This window comes from Rhipicephalus sanguineus, chromosome 3, assembly GCF_013339695.2.
Source record: "Rhipicephalus sanguineus isolate Rsan-2018 chromosome 3, BIME_Rsan_1.4, whole genome shotgun sequence".
Lineage (NCBI taxonomy): Eukaryota > Metazoa > Arthropoda > Arachnida > Ixodida > Ixodidae > Rhipicephalus > Rhipicephalus sanguineus.
Genome location: NC_051178.1, coordinates 188,458,604 through 188,476,245, shown reverse-complemented (window position 1 = coordinate 188,476,245; position 17,642 = coordinate 188,458,604). Strand labels below are relative to the sequence as shown.

At 49.0% G+C, this 17,642-nt stretch overlaps 1 protein-coding gene across 1 annotated transcript in view; it reads left to right on the top strand.

The window, feature by feature from the left end:
• The first annotated feature begins 4,366 nt into the window (after positions 1–4,366).
• The window catches only part of LOC119386195 (uncharacterized), a 32,067-nt gene continuing 18,791 nt past the window's right edge, over positions 4,367–17,642 (top strand). The window contains exons 1-2 of the mRNA XM_037653532.1: positions 4,367–4,651; positions 15,277–15,461. Of these exons, the coding sequence (XP_037509460.1) occupies positions 4,438–4,651; positions 15,277–15,461 (399 nt within the window). The 5' untranslated portion in view covers positions 4,367–4,437. The remainder of the gene's footprint in view (positions 4,652–15,276; positions 15,462–17,642) is intronic.

The following is a 17,642-nucleotide window of genomic DNA, read 5'->3' as shown; positions in this document are numbered from 1 at the left end:
ATCCGACCTGGCGTAACTCAACAAAACACTGGCTTCAAGAAACGCGGCAGTGGCAGCTAGCGTAGTGGCCTTCGTGCTGTGTATAGCTTCAACGCAAACTGAGCGGTGAGAACACAGCGCGCGCAATGGTATGAACGGTCTGCTGATCCCTGTAAAGATAGAGCGCGAGCGACCACACCCGGCCGCTCAAAGTACGCAGTTCCTGTCGGAGCCATGCATTCCCCTCTCCGGGAACCCCCTCCACAGGCCTATCGCGCGACTGAAGACGGCCTGCGTATTTGCTCTCCGCTAGAGCTGCGATCGTCGGCTGCCCTCGCACGTTTACACTCGCACATAGAACATACGACCCGCGGGGCGACTTGGCATCACGGGCTTTCTCCGTGCTTTCCAGGGCTGGGCAGAGATACTCAGAAAAGTATTCCGGAATACAGATATCGAAATACATGAACTGGAAGCCTAAAATACAGATACTGAGATACATTTGCCTTTAACGTAACGGGATATTTCGGAGATACTTTTGCAATAAGACGAAAAAAGTATTCCGGAATACAGATACAGCGATACAGATACTGGAATACTTTTATTTATTTCAAGGACCTCATACTACGCAAAGACATTTATTAGTGCAGCATAATGTTGTAATTAAAGTTGCAGTGCGTTGAAACTTTCAGTTCATTTATTTATTTATTACAGCACCCTCAGCGCCATTAAGACATTACAGAGGGGGGGGGGGGTACAAAGTACATAATTAGTAATAATAACATAATCACACCTATCAATTGCAATAGAAAATACACTATTTCACAGCAACAGTAACAAGCATTCGACACCGAAATCGACATACTTGGTGAAAACAAAATGAGACATGCTAGAAACAGCAGAGTTTAAGCAAATCACTCGAATCACTAATGAACACCAGTGAATTGAGAAAAAGTATACATTTATTTTGTACATAAGATCTGCTTTGCTGAGGAAGTTGCGTTGTGAGCGTCTCAAATAAGCTCTTCGGAATCCTCAGCCATGTGGCCCTGTCGGCGCCGGGTCAGACGGCTGAGGATTCCGCTGGTCGTAATTTCCTACGTGCAATGGAGCCCAATATGTCAATACTGCACGATTCAAACATTGGCTTCCTAAAATCACGTTATTTGGGGGTCAGAGGGTTTGAGCCCTCCCAAGTCGCTCCTGCCAGCTCTCTAAACAGACGTGGAAACAGGGACAGCTGCTCAGAGCGTCCCATCAGAAACTACAGCAAGCACCCGTCGCCTGTGTCGAAAGGGTCACTCTTCAATAAAGCTGTCACCACCACCGACGCTACCAGCACCCATTTCAGCAAGCCGCTACAGGCAAGTCGGCTCCGGCGGTGGGGGCGGCCTGGTACCACAAAAGACCGTTTCACGCTTGTGATCAATTAGGAACGCACACTGGCACGTTGGAGAGGTGGCTGAAAGCGCGACAAAGATAGCCATCTTCTAGTCACTTGCCGCGACTACGGGAACTGCTTCTGGAAATGCCGCCGCTTTGAGAACTGAACGCACGCGAAGCATTGCAAAGCCTCCGTTCCAAGGCGGTATCCGCGCGGGGGGCACGAAGTAATGGCTTGCCACCTGAAAAAAATTAGGCGTGCTGCACTGGCCTTGAGAGAGAACGACTTTCGTCGGCAGAGGCCGACAACACTGCCTCCGCGATTCTGCCATCTGCGGCGTCGCGCCCTTTACCACATGGGCCATTCTGTGCTTGAGGGGAAACCATATCCGCTCTATCTGTCGACGACCGGCGGCGCGCCTTTGCTTGTCCTGGCACAAAAAAACGTCATTCCCCCGTTGAAAATACGCCTCAACTCATTTCCGACAAAAAAAAAAAAATGTAACGAGATACCCGTGTCCTGCATAGTATCGCGATACAAACGATACATGATAAAAGTATTTCACTACTGAGATACAAATACATTTTTCAAATGTATCTCGATACAGAAATACAGATACCCAAAAGTATCTCTGAAATACTATCGCGATACTCTTGTATCGCGATACTGCCCAGCCCTGGTGCTTTTATCCGTGCCTTCCTAGCCGGACGGACCCTCCGGGTTAGAGTTGAACGCGCGGTCAGCGATCCAAGGCCAGTGACAGCCGGCGTCCCACAAGGTTCTGTCCTGAGCCCTTTTTTGTTCAACTTGGTGCTGGCAGGGCTACCTGAAATGCTAACGGTTGACAAGCGCTACCCCACGCAGTGCTCCTTGTACGCAGACGACGTGGCACTGTGGGTTAGGGGGCCCAGGAGGAACCTCACTGCCATCAGGTGCTCCCTGCAACGCTCCCTGGATGCTGTGACCTCTTTCTTCAAAACGATCGGGCTGATCGTGTCCCCCACGAAGACGGAGGCGCTGCTGGTTCACCCCAGAGTCGCTGCGCGGAGGGCCATCCGAAGGCTTGTGTTGGGAGACCGGCCAATCCCGTGGAGCAAGGCGGTGACGTACCTGGGGCTAAGGATCGATCACCGCCTCACCTGAATACCAGGCGTCAAACTCGCGACCTTCAAGGCCACCAGGGTTCAGACTGGTGTGGGCAAGCTGTTGAGCAAGAGCTAAGGGTGCACCCCGCGACTGACACTTCAGCTCTACCAGGGGGCTGCAACGGCAGTGCAAACCTACGCACTGCCCCTGGTGCAGATGGCGCAACACCGCAAGGAGCAGTTTGGAGCGGCAACACCGCATGGCGATTGGGCGCTTCATGGGACTCCCGCGCCAGTCGCCCTTGGCTGCTTCATTGGCGGAGGCCCAGACGTGGCCTCTGTCTCTCCTTATGCTGCGACAGGCGCTGCATCATGTGGACCGTCTCCACAGGGCCCCAGGGGCCGATGCCCTCCTACGGAGACTGCGGAGCCGACCAGCTTCACGGATGGGACAAATCTGCGCAATCTATGAAGAACTGGTGCCCGCGGTTCCCTGTCCTGTCCAGCCCCCTCCACCACACCAGCTGCCTCTGGACGTGCATTTGGAGCTGGGCAACCTCAGAAAAAGGCGAACACCGGCGTGCGAGCTCCACCAGTCAGCCGTGGCAAAACTCCACGACAGGCTGCGGGGGCACTTCCTAGTGTTCACGGACGGGTCTGTACGGGACAGCCCCCGCTCTGCCGCGGCTGCCTGTGTCATACCAACGACTGGGACGACCATCCGGTGCCACCTTCCCTTCCACGCCAGCTACACTGCAGCAGAATTGGCTGGCCTTCACTGGCCTTCAGACTAGCGAGACTGCTTGCAGTAGATGCGTTCGCCCCATGAAGTAGTCCAATGATCTTACCACCCCTAACATGATTCCTTTTCTTCTTTAGGCCTACTAATAAATGACGATGCTTTGTGCCTCAGATATAAACAAATCCCGTTGTACGGTTGTTAATAAGGTGTTCTAAATTGCTTAGTGTCTCTTTGTATTCACTTTTGTGTTTACTTTTGTATTTGTATTTGTATTGCTTAGCGTCTTTTGTACTTGCAGCCCATCGTGACGCATCACGCGCGGGCTTGTGCTCGCCCAGCGGCCTCTAGGTGGCGTTGGCTCGGCTCGCATGAGCGTTTACAATGAGAAGGCCAAGCGCGAGACGCGCGTACTCACAAATCTTGCTGGCCGAACTTCTTGCATAGCTTGCGCAGCGTCGCACCTGCGGCCGTATAATGAACTGATGCATGAAACGGAGCATAGCTCATGCTGAGCGTTCGTGTGTCACCCAGACAACGCCTTAAGCGTTTGAAACCGTCTAAGGGTGCAAATAATCGAAGCAAATAAACCGCAACAAAGAACGCAGCGTTTTCTGAAATAATGTCGGCCGGTTTTGCGTCGTTCAGCGCGGACGCGGAGCCAGGCACCAAAACGTCGAAAAATGCGATGGCTATAGGGAAATAGAAAGTGAGAGCTAACTTCAGTGCCCCAGCATTGGAGTGTAATTTATGAAATAACGACTACCCTGTACTTGCAGTACTGATACCATACACAAAACAATACTTTGACAACCATTTGCAATCGCTTCTGTCAAAATGTTTCTCCCTCCATGTGGTGTGGCAGCGCTGCAGCGCGCGCTTTAACTACTCGCTGCAGAAAGGGCGGGCGGACGTCTGGGTAGTGAAGAAAACGAGGAGCACTCCTCATATATCAATTGCGCGAACGTACGAGAAAAAAAATGTCGTCAGCGTCATCGCGTGCGCGCGTTCCGACAAGGCGTGCGAGCATTGGTTCACAGCGCCCGGCGTCACGCGCACACGGCAGCAGCGACAACGTAGGCAGCGTTCTTTTTTTGTTTTTTTACCGCAACTAGCCAGTTAACTTCTAGACCACATCCACCGAATCTCTAAATCCGCGAGACGCGCTTTGCTTATAGCGACGCCCGCGGCAGCGTTTTACTTCGTCCTCGCGGGTTGGTCGGTCTTGCCACGGTGGCGTGCGACATCTCATGTACTCCTGGAAGGCCATGGAAGCAGCCGGTAAGGCGAGCAACGGCAAGAGGCGCAAGAATTCCTGGACTAGCGAGAAGGAGACACGCCTCATCGGGCTGTACGAGAAGTTCCGGCTCCTGTGGGACCACCGCCACCCGGATTACTACAAGAGGGACCAGCGCGAGAACGCCATGAGGGCCATCGCCGATGGCATGGGCAACGAGTTTGACGGTGAGTGAGGTCAGCCGATGCTCCTTTCTGTTGTCTTTGTTCCCTACCTACTTGTATGAGGGCTGGCCAGAAGCACAACCTTCTGAGGAGCACAGCGTGGTGGCAATCGCTAAACACGTCATTGCCATCTGATGTCATGTTGGTTTTGGCTCGCGCATCAGCTGTAAGACTGCGTACGGCTTGGCTCTTGCGTGTGCAAGGTTATCAAGCTCGAACAGCTGCGTTTATTTGAGAGAGTTCGTTGTGGAATACAATCAGGCGCGGAAGGCCGGCATATTAGTGAATCTGAGTTAATGGTAGAGGCTCTAGCCAGGCCTATAGCCAGAGGGGGCGGGGGGGTCGCCCCCCCCCCCTGAGATTCTAATGGAGGGGTGTGTTTTGCCAGAAAGAAATAATGAAAAAAAGGTGTTTTTCTAAAATAGTCAAGGCCTTCAGCAAACACCCCTCTCCCCCCCCCCCCCCCAAAAAAAAAAAAATTGACTGGCTACGGGCCTGGCTCCAGCGACACGGCATAGAGACGTGCCATGGTGGTAGCCTGACGTCAGACATGAGAAATGATTTAGCCGTATCTGAAACTTCCAATGGCATAACCCGGAAATGACTTGACGCCAGACCACAGTCGCGTTTGCACGCGCGCGTACGACGCAGGTGGCCTTAATAGTCGGTGTTCAGTGATGCTCAGTGTACCAGGACCACGCAGGTGTTGTCGATGGTATAGATGAATTCAAGTAAACTTCGGCATCTGTTATTAGGTGGGCCCGAATATACAGTGACGTGCATATTTTACCTAAGCTATTTCAAACAGACCTTTCAAACACATTTCAAAAAGTCAATCAATGTATTGAGAATGAATGAAGATAGTGTTGTATTTTAACAGTTTTCTTGAAGTATAGCCGGACGCGTCGTATAATTTCTTGCTTATTTCTTGCTTTTCTACTTTTCTATAATTACACATTTTATTTATCTTTTATTTTTTGTTTTTACTCTTCATTTCTCCATGCTGTGCTTGTTTGCTCCTGTTGCTTCTCTTGCTGTTTATTTGATTTAGAAATTGGACGCCATACCCCATTATAGAATGTGGTTGGAAGAGGCCTATGAAGGCATCGTCTTCAACAGTGGCAATGTATGTGATTTGGATGCGTCTGTGATAGGCTGAAGCACGCCGACAGCTACAGCGTGCAGCATTCCGGACACTACAAATCATATCACTTTTCTATATTTTCTTTGCCTACGTATGGTCGGTTACAGCGTAAGCATAAATATAAGCCCCACCCACAAAACAACGGTGCGCTTCTCCATCGCTTATCTAGTCATATACCCGCTGGTTTTTGTTCGAAGTGCAAGTACTTTCTCTCTACTCTACTAACATGATACAAGACATATTCTCTTGTGTCACATTAGTAAAGTAGAGAGAAATCATTATAGCAGAGTATCACATTAGTAGAGTAGATATTTGGCTGGGTAGTGATGTCAGAATCTCTGGCAGAATTGGTCGGGAACCATCTACACTAACATACTTGCACATAGGAAAATTCGACTGTCTTCAACACGTGGAAGTGCTTGACGTCACGATAATAAGTGGTTGACGTCATGTGTTGACGTCGTCACTTGGTCAAAGCAGAGTTCTTTGATTATATGAGTTACGAATAACTCCCTTGAGCAAAAAGCCGGCGTGAGACTAGAGAGTCACATTACCACCTGCACGCCTCGTAGCACCAGGCGCGCGAAATGCGCGTTCACTTTGTATATGGGGCGTTCACGTGACTAAAAAAGTGGCGTTCGCGTCATATAATGTGCACAGTAAGATAACCACGCCGAATGGCTTTCGGCTTCAAGTCGTCTTAGGCGAACGCATAAGGGACCCTGTGAGTGTTTTCCGATATGATAAGTACCTTGGCAGAAAGAAAGTACGTACTTACGGTTCGAATATAAACCAGATGACGCGACTTTCTTACACAGGTGAATGGCAGGCATGCCGCGGTTCCGTTGGTGGAGCTTATATTTTTCCTAAGGTTATGACCACTCATTAGTCTCGAAGTTAACGGCGTCTGTGCCTTCTGAACGAGCGGGCACACCCTTTATTTTTCCTAATGACCGTGGGGAAATACTTGAGTGCTGTCCTGACAAACCTAGAAGGAAACATATTTGCAGTTTTTTTCTGGCGAGGCTCGCATTACGATGTAGTAAACTGTGAGGGTGGTGAAAATCGTCTCTCAGTCATCGAGTAGGGGAGGCTAAATTGCAGGGGCGTAGCCAGGGGGGGGGGTTGGGGGGTTCAACCCCCCTCCCCCGAAATTTTTCACTTTTGCTTGCGTATATAGGCACGCACACGTACAGACGCACGCACGAACATACATAAAGTATGGTTGACCCCCCCCCCCCCCCCGCGAAAAAAATTTCTGGCTACGCCCCTGCTAAATTGCGCTCTTTTTCAATGAGGGTACTAAGTGAAACATTCTTGACGAGTTCAACCATTTTTCTGTAAAGGGGTATAAGGCCGTCTCTTTTTCTTGCTCTTTATTTCCCCTTCCTGCACCCTGAATTTAAGGCCTTTCTATTCCCGATTCCTATTACCTGCGCAGTGTAGCGTGTAGACGCCTACATGTTCACTGCTAAAATTTTCTGAATTTTAATAAAGGGCTTTTTCCCTCTCTCTCTGAGTCTGTGCTTCTTGAGTTCAGTAGGTACGTACCATCGTCTACGTGCTGCTCTACAATGAACCTCTTTGACGCCACTGGGTATGTGCTTCAGTGAACTTATTTGACGCTAACTCTAGGCATACATAGTTTTCACAACCACGATTAACACCTGCGTAGTGACATTTACATAGATGCCACTAAATAGCGACTTCGCATTACGTATGGACATCAAATGAAGCTGACGACGCTTATGTTAACACGAAGGTGTTTTATGCCGGGGTCCACCAAGATTTTCATGACGCATTTCCGTCACGGAAATACGTCAGCAAAATGAACACCATCAGATGGCAAAGAAAAAAAAGACCGCTGACAGGAGTCGAACCCACGACCTCTCGGCCCGCGACGATGGCTGGGGGGGGGGGGGGGGCGTTTAGCCCACTGAACTACCACCAAACGCATTACGGCGGCTATATGGTCGCGCCTTTTATGTTTCACACTATCCTCTCACGGTGCTCTTGGATGGATGGATGGATGGATGGATGGATGGATGGATGGATGGATGCTATAAGCGTCGCCTTTATAACTGCGCGGTGACATGTGTGCCACAAGGCTCGAAAAAAAAAGACACTTCTTTGCTTCCGCAATTACCTCGGGCAACACGCCATTGCTACGACCGTCCCAATAGTCGCGTTTCCAATATAAGTGTAATTTCGTCAACGCTTTAACACACCGCTAGGTGGCGGCTTTAGCCCAAGCCTCGCTCATAGCATCCATTTATATCGAGAAATAGCTCTCCGACGCTTGCCTGGCTGTCGCGCGGCGTTCCCCGCTTGCCCTGTAAGAATTAACGGCCAGGCTAGACGGAAGACACGACACTCGTCGCGTTTCTCTTCGAGTTTCACGACTGTTTGAAGGAGCGCATATCGAGTATCAGTGTTTGCTATGTGCTTATAGGTGTGCTCCGACGCTCGCCTGGCTGTCGCACCACGTTCCCCGCTCGCCCTGGGAGAATTAAAGACCAGGTTAGAGAAAAGAAACGACGATCGTCGCGTTTCTCTTCGCGTTTCACGACGCTTTGAAGTAGTGCGTATCGAGTATCGATTGATTGCTGATGCTATTGATTGCTGATGTCATCATTGCGCGGGATTCATCATATGTGGTATTCAGGTATATCTTGACAACTTCAGCTACCGCAGGGGTTAAATCAGGATCATGAGCGTTAGTTGTCAGTATGGTGATGTGCAACCAGGCATGAAACTGGGTGTGTCCAGTTTGCCGCGGCTACGACGCCACTCCTCCTGAACGCGCAGACAAGCAGCGGCAAGCCGCGCGCGGCGGTGTCGGAGAGCGCGTGAGATGCCAGCTCCGGTGACCCAGCTGTGTCACATCACTGATTCTCGCGCATGCGCTGCACGGCTCATGACGCTCCACGCGAAATCAGCTCCGGCTAGGCAAGTGTAGCTAACGCTACAAAAAAATGTATAGTGCGCTGGTACCACGTCGACAGAAAGTGAGCTTCTCTGCGAAAGCAAACACTCTCTCCCTTTGCTTCTCCTAGAATCTGCAAAACGGAGGCCGTTCTCCCTCCTAGGGTAGAACGCCTCAATACCAGCGCTCCTTGCTTCGATGCCACCGTTGCTTCGTACGAGGTGGTGACCGCGTGCACTGTTCCCCGCACCTCCACCAAATTATAAAGAGGTTTATTAGCGGCGCCGATACTCAACGATACAGCGACAGTCAAGGCGGGGCCGACTCTCAGCGCGAGCTGCGTTCTCTTCGAAAAGAGCCGAAGACGGCGACCCACTAGAAGGTGCTCGAGAGGACGACCCATTACCAAGTTCGAACGCTTGGCTACAGATCAAATATGGCTGCATACCACAACGTGATAAGTCCGCTGTTTGACCCAGTATGGCGGCGGCGCGGTAAATGGTTGTCACCAACCAGCGCAAAGAAACGCTAGAATTGAGTCGTCCCTATTCTAGAGCTGTAGAAGTGGCTCCCTTTTTTAGATGCGAAGCATATTATGGCGACGTTCAAACCGGTGGTGTGCGGCGTGACCGCCCCATTACTGCGCATGCGCAAACCCTCTCCACACACCTCTCCACTCCCCCTCTCCCTTCCCTCCCCCTTTCTCCTCCCTTGCCCTATTCCTCCCCTCTCCCATCGTCACACTCCCTCTCACCCTTCCCACTTCGCCCCTCCCCTTTCTCCTCTCCTTTCCCACTCTTTTCCCCCTCTCCACTCTCCCTTTTCCTCTCTTCACTCCCCATCTGAAACACGGGCTCGACATGCCGAAACGCTGCTTAGCATCGCCTCATGGTCCCCTTTAGCGGGAGATGGTGTGATTTCTTTTTTACCTAGCTTAACCACACCCCTATCTGTCCACGCGTTCTGCATTGCGTCGTGATCACGTGATGAACGTCGCGTTCTTTTCGTCTTGTTCTCTTCCTATTTTGCTTCATCGTGTTTGCACTGCCTGGGCCTCCTCAATTTTTTTCAACGCCAGTCAGATCTTGTCCAGGCGGAGTTGATCTGATGCGGCCGATCCAGCCGTTCACCACCCTCTCCTATCGTTCTTTCCTACTTTCCCCCGTCGGCTAGCGTTTGCGCCTTCTTTGCTTTCATGGGGGAGACTATCCGTTAAGTGAGGACCCTGAAGTGAGGCGGACCATTGGCTCCCATTGAGGAGCAAGCGTTTGCACTGGCATTGAAAAAAAGAATGGCGAAGCTTGCACCATAGTCCCTCAATACTTGCTTGCACTAAGCCGCGCAAGGCTTGAAACAGCGAAACTGGACGATTCTGAAGACTAATCTGGTTGCTTCTAGGTCGTTGCTAGGCTTTAGCTAGGTGATGCTAGGTTGCTTCTACATTGATTCTCAGCGCAGAGAGATTCGAGTTAAACCACACACAGTCAGAGACACGACACGGATGTCCATACTCCAGAGACAGAAACTCGCGCTGAAACTACTAGAACACTGTACTGAAACCAAGCGTTCGCACCTCTCGTAGATCTACGGGCACGTCGTCATTGGCGTAGGCCTTCCATCGGTTCGGGGTCTTCTCGCAGCCGCCGTTGCCTTTCCCGCTACCTAGTATTCTCTCGTTGTACGTACCAGGGGTCTTCAGCTCGCCGCCGTCGCTTGTTGGGCTAACTGTTGCCTTTATTTTTAGTGGACCAGTGGTGAGTAGTGGGATTTCCCAACTGATGTGGCACATACCCTTTTATGATGACGATAGGATTTGCTAAACAGCTTCGCTGTTTAGCAAATCCTATCATCTCTCTCTCTCTCTCTCTCTCTCTCTCTCTCTCTCTCTCTCTATATATATATATATATATATATATATATATATATATAAATGAGAACTAACAGACAATAACGTGTAGGAAAGTATAGGGGGTGTTGGGTGTTATCTGTAGTATTTAGAATATAAATGTGAAGAAAGTAAAGTAAACGAAAAGATAACTTGCCGCCGGCAAGTTATTACGAGCTGCCAGCTCGTAAAAAGATCACGTGCAACGTGACGCCAAGAGGCAGAAAACGAGTGTTCCACACTCGCCGCCATGGCTGTGATCGGCGCTGACTAACACTCCTAGGTTTAAATGCACATATATACCCCATAAAGTGGACGGGAGGATGACCGCCGCCGTAGCTCAGTGGTAGAGCATCGGACGCGTTATTCGAAGGTCGCAGGTTCGGTCCCTGCCGGCGGCAAGTTATCTTTTCGTCCACTTTACTTTCTTCACATTTATATTCTAAATACTACAGATAACACCCCCTATACTTTCCTTGGCGTTATGGTCTGTAGAAAAACGAGCCCTTAAGAGTCATCTCCTTTCATATATATATATATATATATATATATATATATATATATATATATATATATATATATATATATATACCCACTGTAACAATATATATGGCAGCTCCACTACTGTGAAACTTCAGGAAGTGCGTAGCACGGGCATTCAGCGATTCCCGTTCATAGAGTTCCCACTGCCCCGTTTACCAAAGCGTCGATGACGCCAATGTTTGAAGTAAGCATGGAGGGTTCTGTTAATTATGCTATTTTAGACCTTATTCGTTCATTTTAACCCGGTTTTGAGCATTGCTAGCCTTGTTATGGCCTGTGCTGAGCGCTTTACTGTGAGCGTGATCACGCCACTTGAGATGTATGGATAGACGACAAGCTGGGCCCCAAAAGTGCTCCGCACTTAAAATATAGAAGGCGATGACATTGCGCACTCCGCATTGGATATAGAACCGAATGCACAGACTCGGTAGCGACGTTCGTAGGCGAGCCTGTGCAACACCACCTACACATGGCCTGTGAAGCAGGCATACGTGCTTCTGACTTTCACACACTGTCCAAGCGGGTCTCGTTCTTAGGGAAGGAGGCACAGCTTTCTGTTTTAAATTTCGCCCGTTTTCGCATTGCACTTGTTCGTTTGGGGTTCCCAAGCATCGTGAGCGGTCCTTTAACATCGCGGTGCAAGGTACTTACCACTATCTTCCAGAAAATAATTTTGAACCGTACCTTCTCGTACGCGCACTGTACTTTACCATAAGCCCAACCATTTCAGAGGTATGCGTGTGCATCATTTACATTTTCAGACGCTTTATGCTAAGTTTTGTACCGTTTATTCAGCTCGACAAACGCTGAAACAGCGGCTTGCGTCGAGCATTGTCATTTAAATAGAGGCAGCTAAAGCTGTAAATGGACGCACCGCACCACGTGGTGAAACGTGGCGTAGTACGTGAAAATGTAATATTCTTTCCGCGGCTTCTTCTTGTCCGTAATAGCAAGCATCTGGGGCCGAATCAACCTAACTTCTGTTTCGTAAGTGCGGTTTGCCATTAGCTGGTCAGCTTTGCTAATGATATGTTCAGCACTGTGATTGGCTGAAACATTATCTTACGAAAATTTTTGACGTAAGATGTTTTTGTGTATACAAGCCCAGCTTATTGGTGGTCCGCTGCATGCGCGTTCCTGAGGCGGCTTTTTGAGGTGTCATAAAACGCCATTAGTTTTAGCTCCTGCTGGCTTCCAACGTGGGGATAGTCAAATGCTACTCGAGAAAGAATAATCACAGAGTAATGGCTAAAACACACGCTTCGAGACGTCCCTGCGTATTCCAGTGAGGCCCACGGAAGGTAACCTTTACCTAACAAACAATAATTCAAGCATAACAAAGAAAACGGTTCACTTCACTGTACCAGCGCCACGTTACAGCACTGCAGTCATACAAACTCTAGTTGACCTTGAAAGTGGAGCCGGTATAACTTGATGAGAAGATAAAGAAATAACAAATCGCTTGCTAAAAATACGCGCGTCCGAGTTGTTGCTTGTTCGAGTGATACGAACGCAGTGTAACTTTTATATAAATTCATTTGTCATTTTGCTTTGATAGCAGCATTTGATGGAGATTCCGCCATCGCACTTAGCACGCCGGCTTTTATCGCCGCACCAAGTTTCGGCGCGAAATTTCCTTCCTGAGCACGTGGCCTCCGCGATTAGCTCCGTCAACGAGCGTTGCCGGAACTAATCGCGGAGGCCACGCTGAGCAGCTTCGCCGCAGAAAGAAACCAATGAGGATTAAAAGAAATCGCTGGAGTGGAGGATATGCCTCGAAAGTGAAGCCAAGAATCCGCCATCTTACCAGTGGCAAGATAAAACGTTAGCGTGTGGCGAAGAAAAAGCAGCGTTTTCCTCACACGCCCCATACCATTTTAATATGGGTAGTTTGTTGAGTCCTCGACGTGTGCCTTTGTGTTACAGGTTCCCTTAAGAAACCTCTACATCTAGGCAGATTTTATGAGAAACCAACTCACCAATAGTCTTGTCAATGGGTTACTTTCGCAGGGAACAACGATCTCTTACCTTATAATTAGCCTAGCGCTTACATTAACAGAACAAAACCTTCTTTATCTCCAAGAGTAGAGTGACCTACCAAGAGGGCCCCGCCCGAAAAGAGCATGTTTCCGAGACAAACCAGGCGTAGAGTTGATGAAGGCAACGAAGTACACCGACAAAGCTCCTTTTGGAGCCATATATGCTACCTAAAGGTAGTAGGAGTATATAGAGTAACTCTAACCAGGGGCAAACTGTTGCTTCACCTTTGGTCGGTAATGCGTTGCGATAGCTCCCACTCCAGAATTTTTTTTAAGATCCTTCTTGGAAACCAATTTTTTAAATCCTCCTTGAAAGAAACACGTTAGAGATGCGTCTGAGAATCTTTCAATTAGTGTACCTCAAAACAGCGAGTTCTCAAACCCTTCCTGATGTACTCTGTTCACTCACTCATGGCCGCGCTGGAACTGCTGTGTTTGAACGGAATCATGGCTGGTCGTTCCTATTGGCACCGTTGCGGTGGAAGAAGCGAAGTTGGGCAGCCGTCGGACTACAGAGGCGAACACGACGCGCGCGTCTCCCCCCTCTAGTTTGTCCACGATGGGACGGACCACGGCAGAACACGGCTGGTCTGAAGCGCGCGTCTCACTTTTCAGACGCGTGATCCCGAGTGGGCTGGGCCACGGCCGGGCTAGAGGGGAGACGCGCGCGCCACTTCGTAGCGCGCGCAGCGTAGGCGAGATTGGGCAACACTCTCAAGAACTCTAGGTGGTGTAATATCAGTGAGTTATCAGTGCGTTGTTAAAAACAACTAGAAATAACTAGAAGAATAAGGATGGGATGGGGCTCATTCGGCAAGCATTCTCAAATCATGAATGGTAATCTACCACTATCCCTCAAGAGAAAGGTATATAACAGCTGCATCTTACCGGTACTTACCTACGGAGCAGAAACCTGGAGACTTACAAAGAGGGTTCAACTTAAATTGAGGACGACGCAGCGAGCGATGGAAAGGAAAATGATAGGTGTAACCTTAAGAGACAGGAAGAGAGCAGAGTGGGTCAGGGAACAGACGGGGGTTAAGGACATCATAGTTGAAATCAAGAAGAAGAAATGGATATGGGCCGGGCACGTAGCACGTCGGCAGGATAACCGGTGGTCGTTAAGGGTAACTGACTGGATTCCAAGAGATGGTAAACGCGTGAGGGGGAGACAGCAAATTAGGTGGGTAGATGAGATTAAGAAGTTTGTAGGTATAACGTGGCAGCAGAAAGCACAGGGCGGGGTTGATTGGCGGAACATGGGAGAGGCCTTTGCCCTGCAGTGGGCGTAGACAGGCTGATGATGATGATGATGATGATGATGATGATGTTAAAAACAAGTTAGAAATGGTGATTGGAGGTCGCTGGGAGCTGGTCTTCGCGCGGCAGTGGACATAAACATAAGGTGATGGTTTGTTCGTTTAATACTGTGTTTCGCTTCACTAATGGGAGCCAAGGATAATTGTTTGTTCCGTATTTGAGAACGTAGCGATCTAGGAACGGCAGCTGTTTATAGCTATTCGCTTTCTCGAGCGAACCTCTTATATTCAAACATATTCTTATATCCGGACATCATATCCAGGCAAGGGCACGCACTTTGAATCGCAACGAGGGAAATCGCAATCCGATATACGCCTGCACCTTCCGCCATGCACTCAACGGCATATAACCTCATTGCCTTTTTGTTTCGCCCTTCATTGTGAACAAGACTCCCGTGTGGGAGCCAAAGCATCGGTAAATATCCTTCCCTTTGGTCGGAATCCTTCAATGTTTTCACCAACGAAATCCTTAAGACCTGGCGTACCTGGCGCGCTGCGTCTTCGGTATTCCCTGAGTGATAGTAACCCTTTGCAATACATTTCTGTCTTGCGTGGGTGACGCGCCAGCTTTACTCGGCGGGAAAGCTGTCCAGGTATTCCGTACATCTGTCCGAATTCGATAACACACATTTGCTTTACCAAAAGTACGATTTTCCCGTGTTTGCCTGTCTGTCAGCACAATTAAGGCAAGCGTTCTGCGATACTTTGATGGGCTGCGACGGGTAACGTGCCGGGTGTGTGCCTAACCCTGAGTTTTTCCGCTTCTCCGCAGTGGTGAATGTGAAGGACAAGATCAAGACGCTGCGCGACTACTTCGTGAAGGAGATGAAGAAGGAGGAGGGCTCTCGAACGTCGCCGTGCGCCTACATCTCTCGCTGGGAGCACTACAAGTGCTGGGAGTTCCTGCGGGGCACCGTTAACGTCGAGACGAGCTCGCAGCCGCCTATGCCGTATCCGGTGAGTATTACATTGTTAGCTCACGACTCGTGCGGTTGTCGAGAACAAAAATGATCGGTGGTGGATTCGGTGGCACAAGCACAGAGCAACGTCGATAATTTAGCTATAGCTACAGCTATGCATTGTGGTGATGCAGTGAGGCGCACCAGAGGTTGAGGACGAAGAAAAGATTTACTATGCAGCGCTGTTGTGCGTTACAACGTTCTTAGATCTTGCCCGCATTTGCGCAGCTATAGTCTTGAAATCACGGAAGTTCCTCATGTATAGCCGGGCATCAGGGCTGGGCAAAGATACTTTGAAATTGTATCGCGATACGATACAAGATACTCAGGCAAGAAGTATTTGAAATACAGATACAAGATACTTCCGGAATATTTGTATCCGATACGATACTTCCCAATTGTATCTTATAATACTTTGATACATTTGCAAATTTGCTTTTGCATATCGATAAAATGAAGCAGGAAACGCTTATGAACAAAAATCTTCAATCGGAATTTTCTTAACTGCGACCAACTTTGTGTAATTTTGAGAAAATATCTCTTTGTGTCCCCAGATTTCTGTCTTACTTGCTGAAGTTATATTAGTTTCATTCCGAAACAACTCAGCTAGCATGAGAGCTCTTTATACGCTGCGCTGTCAATGGTTCTTGTTTGACACTTTTGTAATTAATGGGTGCCGCTTCTCTGCTTGCCGACCAGCTAGCGGGTTGCCATCTGGATACAAGAAAGTCAATAAGAAGCCTCCGCACGATGGCGCAAATACCGTTGTGCACTTCTACCTTGTCCGTAAGCGTATTACCGTTTTGGCAATACCGTATCACCCGAAATGCAGCAACAACGCTGGTAGAGATATTTTTCGTGACGCATCTTTACATTGAGGGCTTAAAACTTCAATGATTTTTATATTCTACTTATCTGATGGATGGCGTAAAGTATTCGTTAGCAACATATTTACTAACGTGCAATCTTTTGAAATTTCTTCTGCGGGAGAACTAGTGCCGTCGAGAATTGTCTCAGGCGTATTGTAGTGGCACAAAGCGTTGCAGGATAGCACTTCTATCACCACTTATGGCTCCGACTATCTCGTGATTTGCAACAGCGAAAAACTCTACGGTCACCTAAAAAAAACAAAAAAAAAATATATCTTAGTCAAGGCGGTTGCGTATCAACCACAATACGTTTACAGGTCATTTCACGTAACTATAGACTCAAATATCTAAAAAAGTGGTTAAAGGGACACTAAAGAGCGAAAATATTTTTCTCGTATTAGTAACTCTTTCGCAATACCAAAACCACCACGCTTGCTGCAAGAAGACGCTTATATACAGTCGTCATATCTGGCCCTACAACAAGCCACTCTATTGTTCCTGCATGAAAAACATAGTGGGCGCCTTCACATTTACACTGACAGTTCAGTTTCTTCTACAAGCTCAGCAGGGGCAGTGGTCATACCCGAGAAATCCGTCACCATAAAGTTCAAGACGTCGCATTTGACATCATCGACGGCTGCAGAACTCACCGCCATCCGTGCTGCTCTAGAGTTCGTAGTTGAAGAAACGCCACAGGCGTGGTCAGTCTTCGACTCCAAAGACTCTTCTTTGGAGAAGACTCCAGAGTCTTCTCCGACTCCCTCCAGTGCATTATGTCACCATATCGTCATGGACCAAATGAACAGTTAGTCGCCGACATAAGACTGCTTCATCACCGCGCCATTGAGAAGCAGCACAGCATGAACTATCAGTAGATACCGGGCCATTGTGGATTCTACAGAAATGACCGTGCTGATGAAGCCGCCCGATCTGCCCATGATGCTCTCCATTGTGCAGCTATACCGCTGTCAAGAACGGACGCCGCAACAAGGCTTCGTTCACTTGCACGTGAACTGACACTGGCACAGTGGAACTCGACGGAATTTACCAACGCCTGTCTTCACAACTTGGACCCGAATCTACATCTCCGTCTTCCGTCGGGAATAACTAGAGCTGAGGAGACGCTCCTGTGCCGCCTGTGGCTCGGGGTGTGATAACAGCCCGACATGTGATAACTGTAGCTGTGAGGAGACAAACGCCCATCTTCTCTGTGAGTGTCCTCGCTTCAGTGCACCAAGAGAATAACTGTCCAATGTGTTTGATAGACTTGACAATCGTCCACTGTGGGAGGAAAAGATCTTAGGACACTG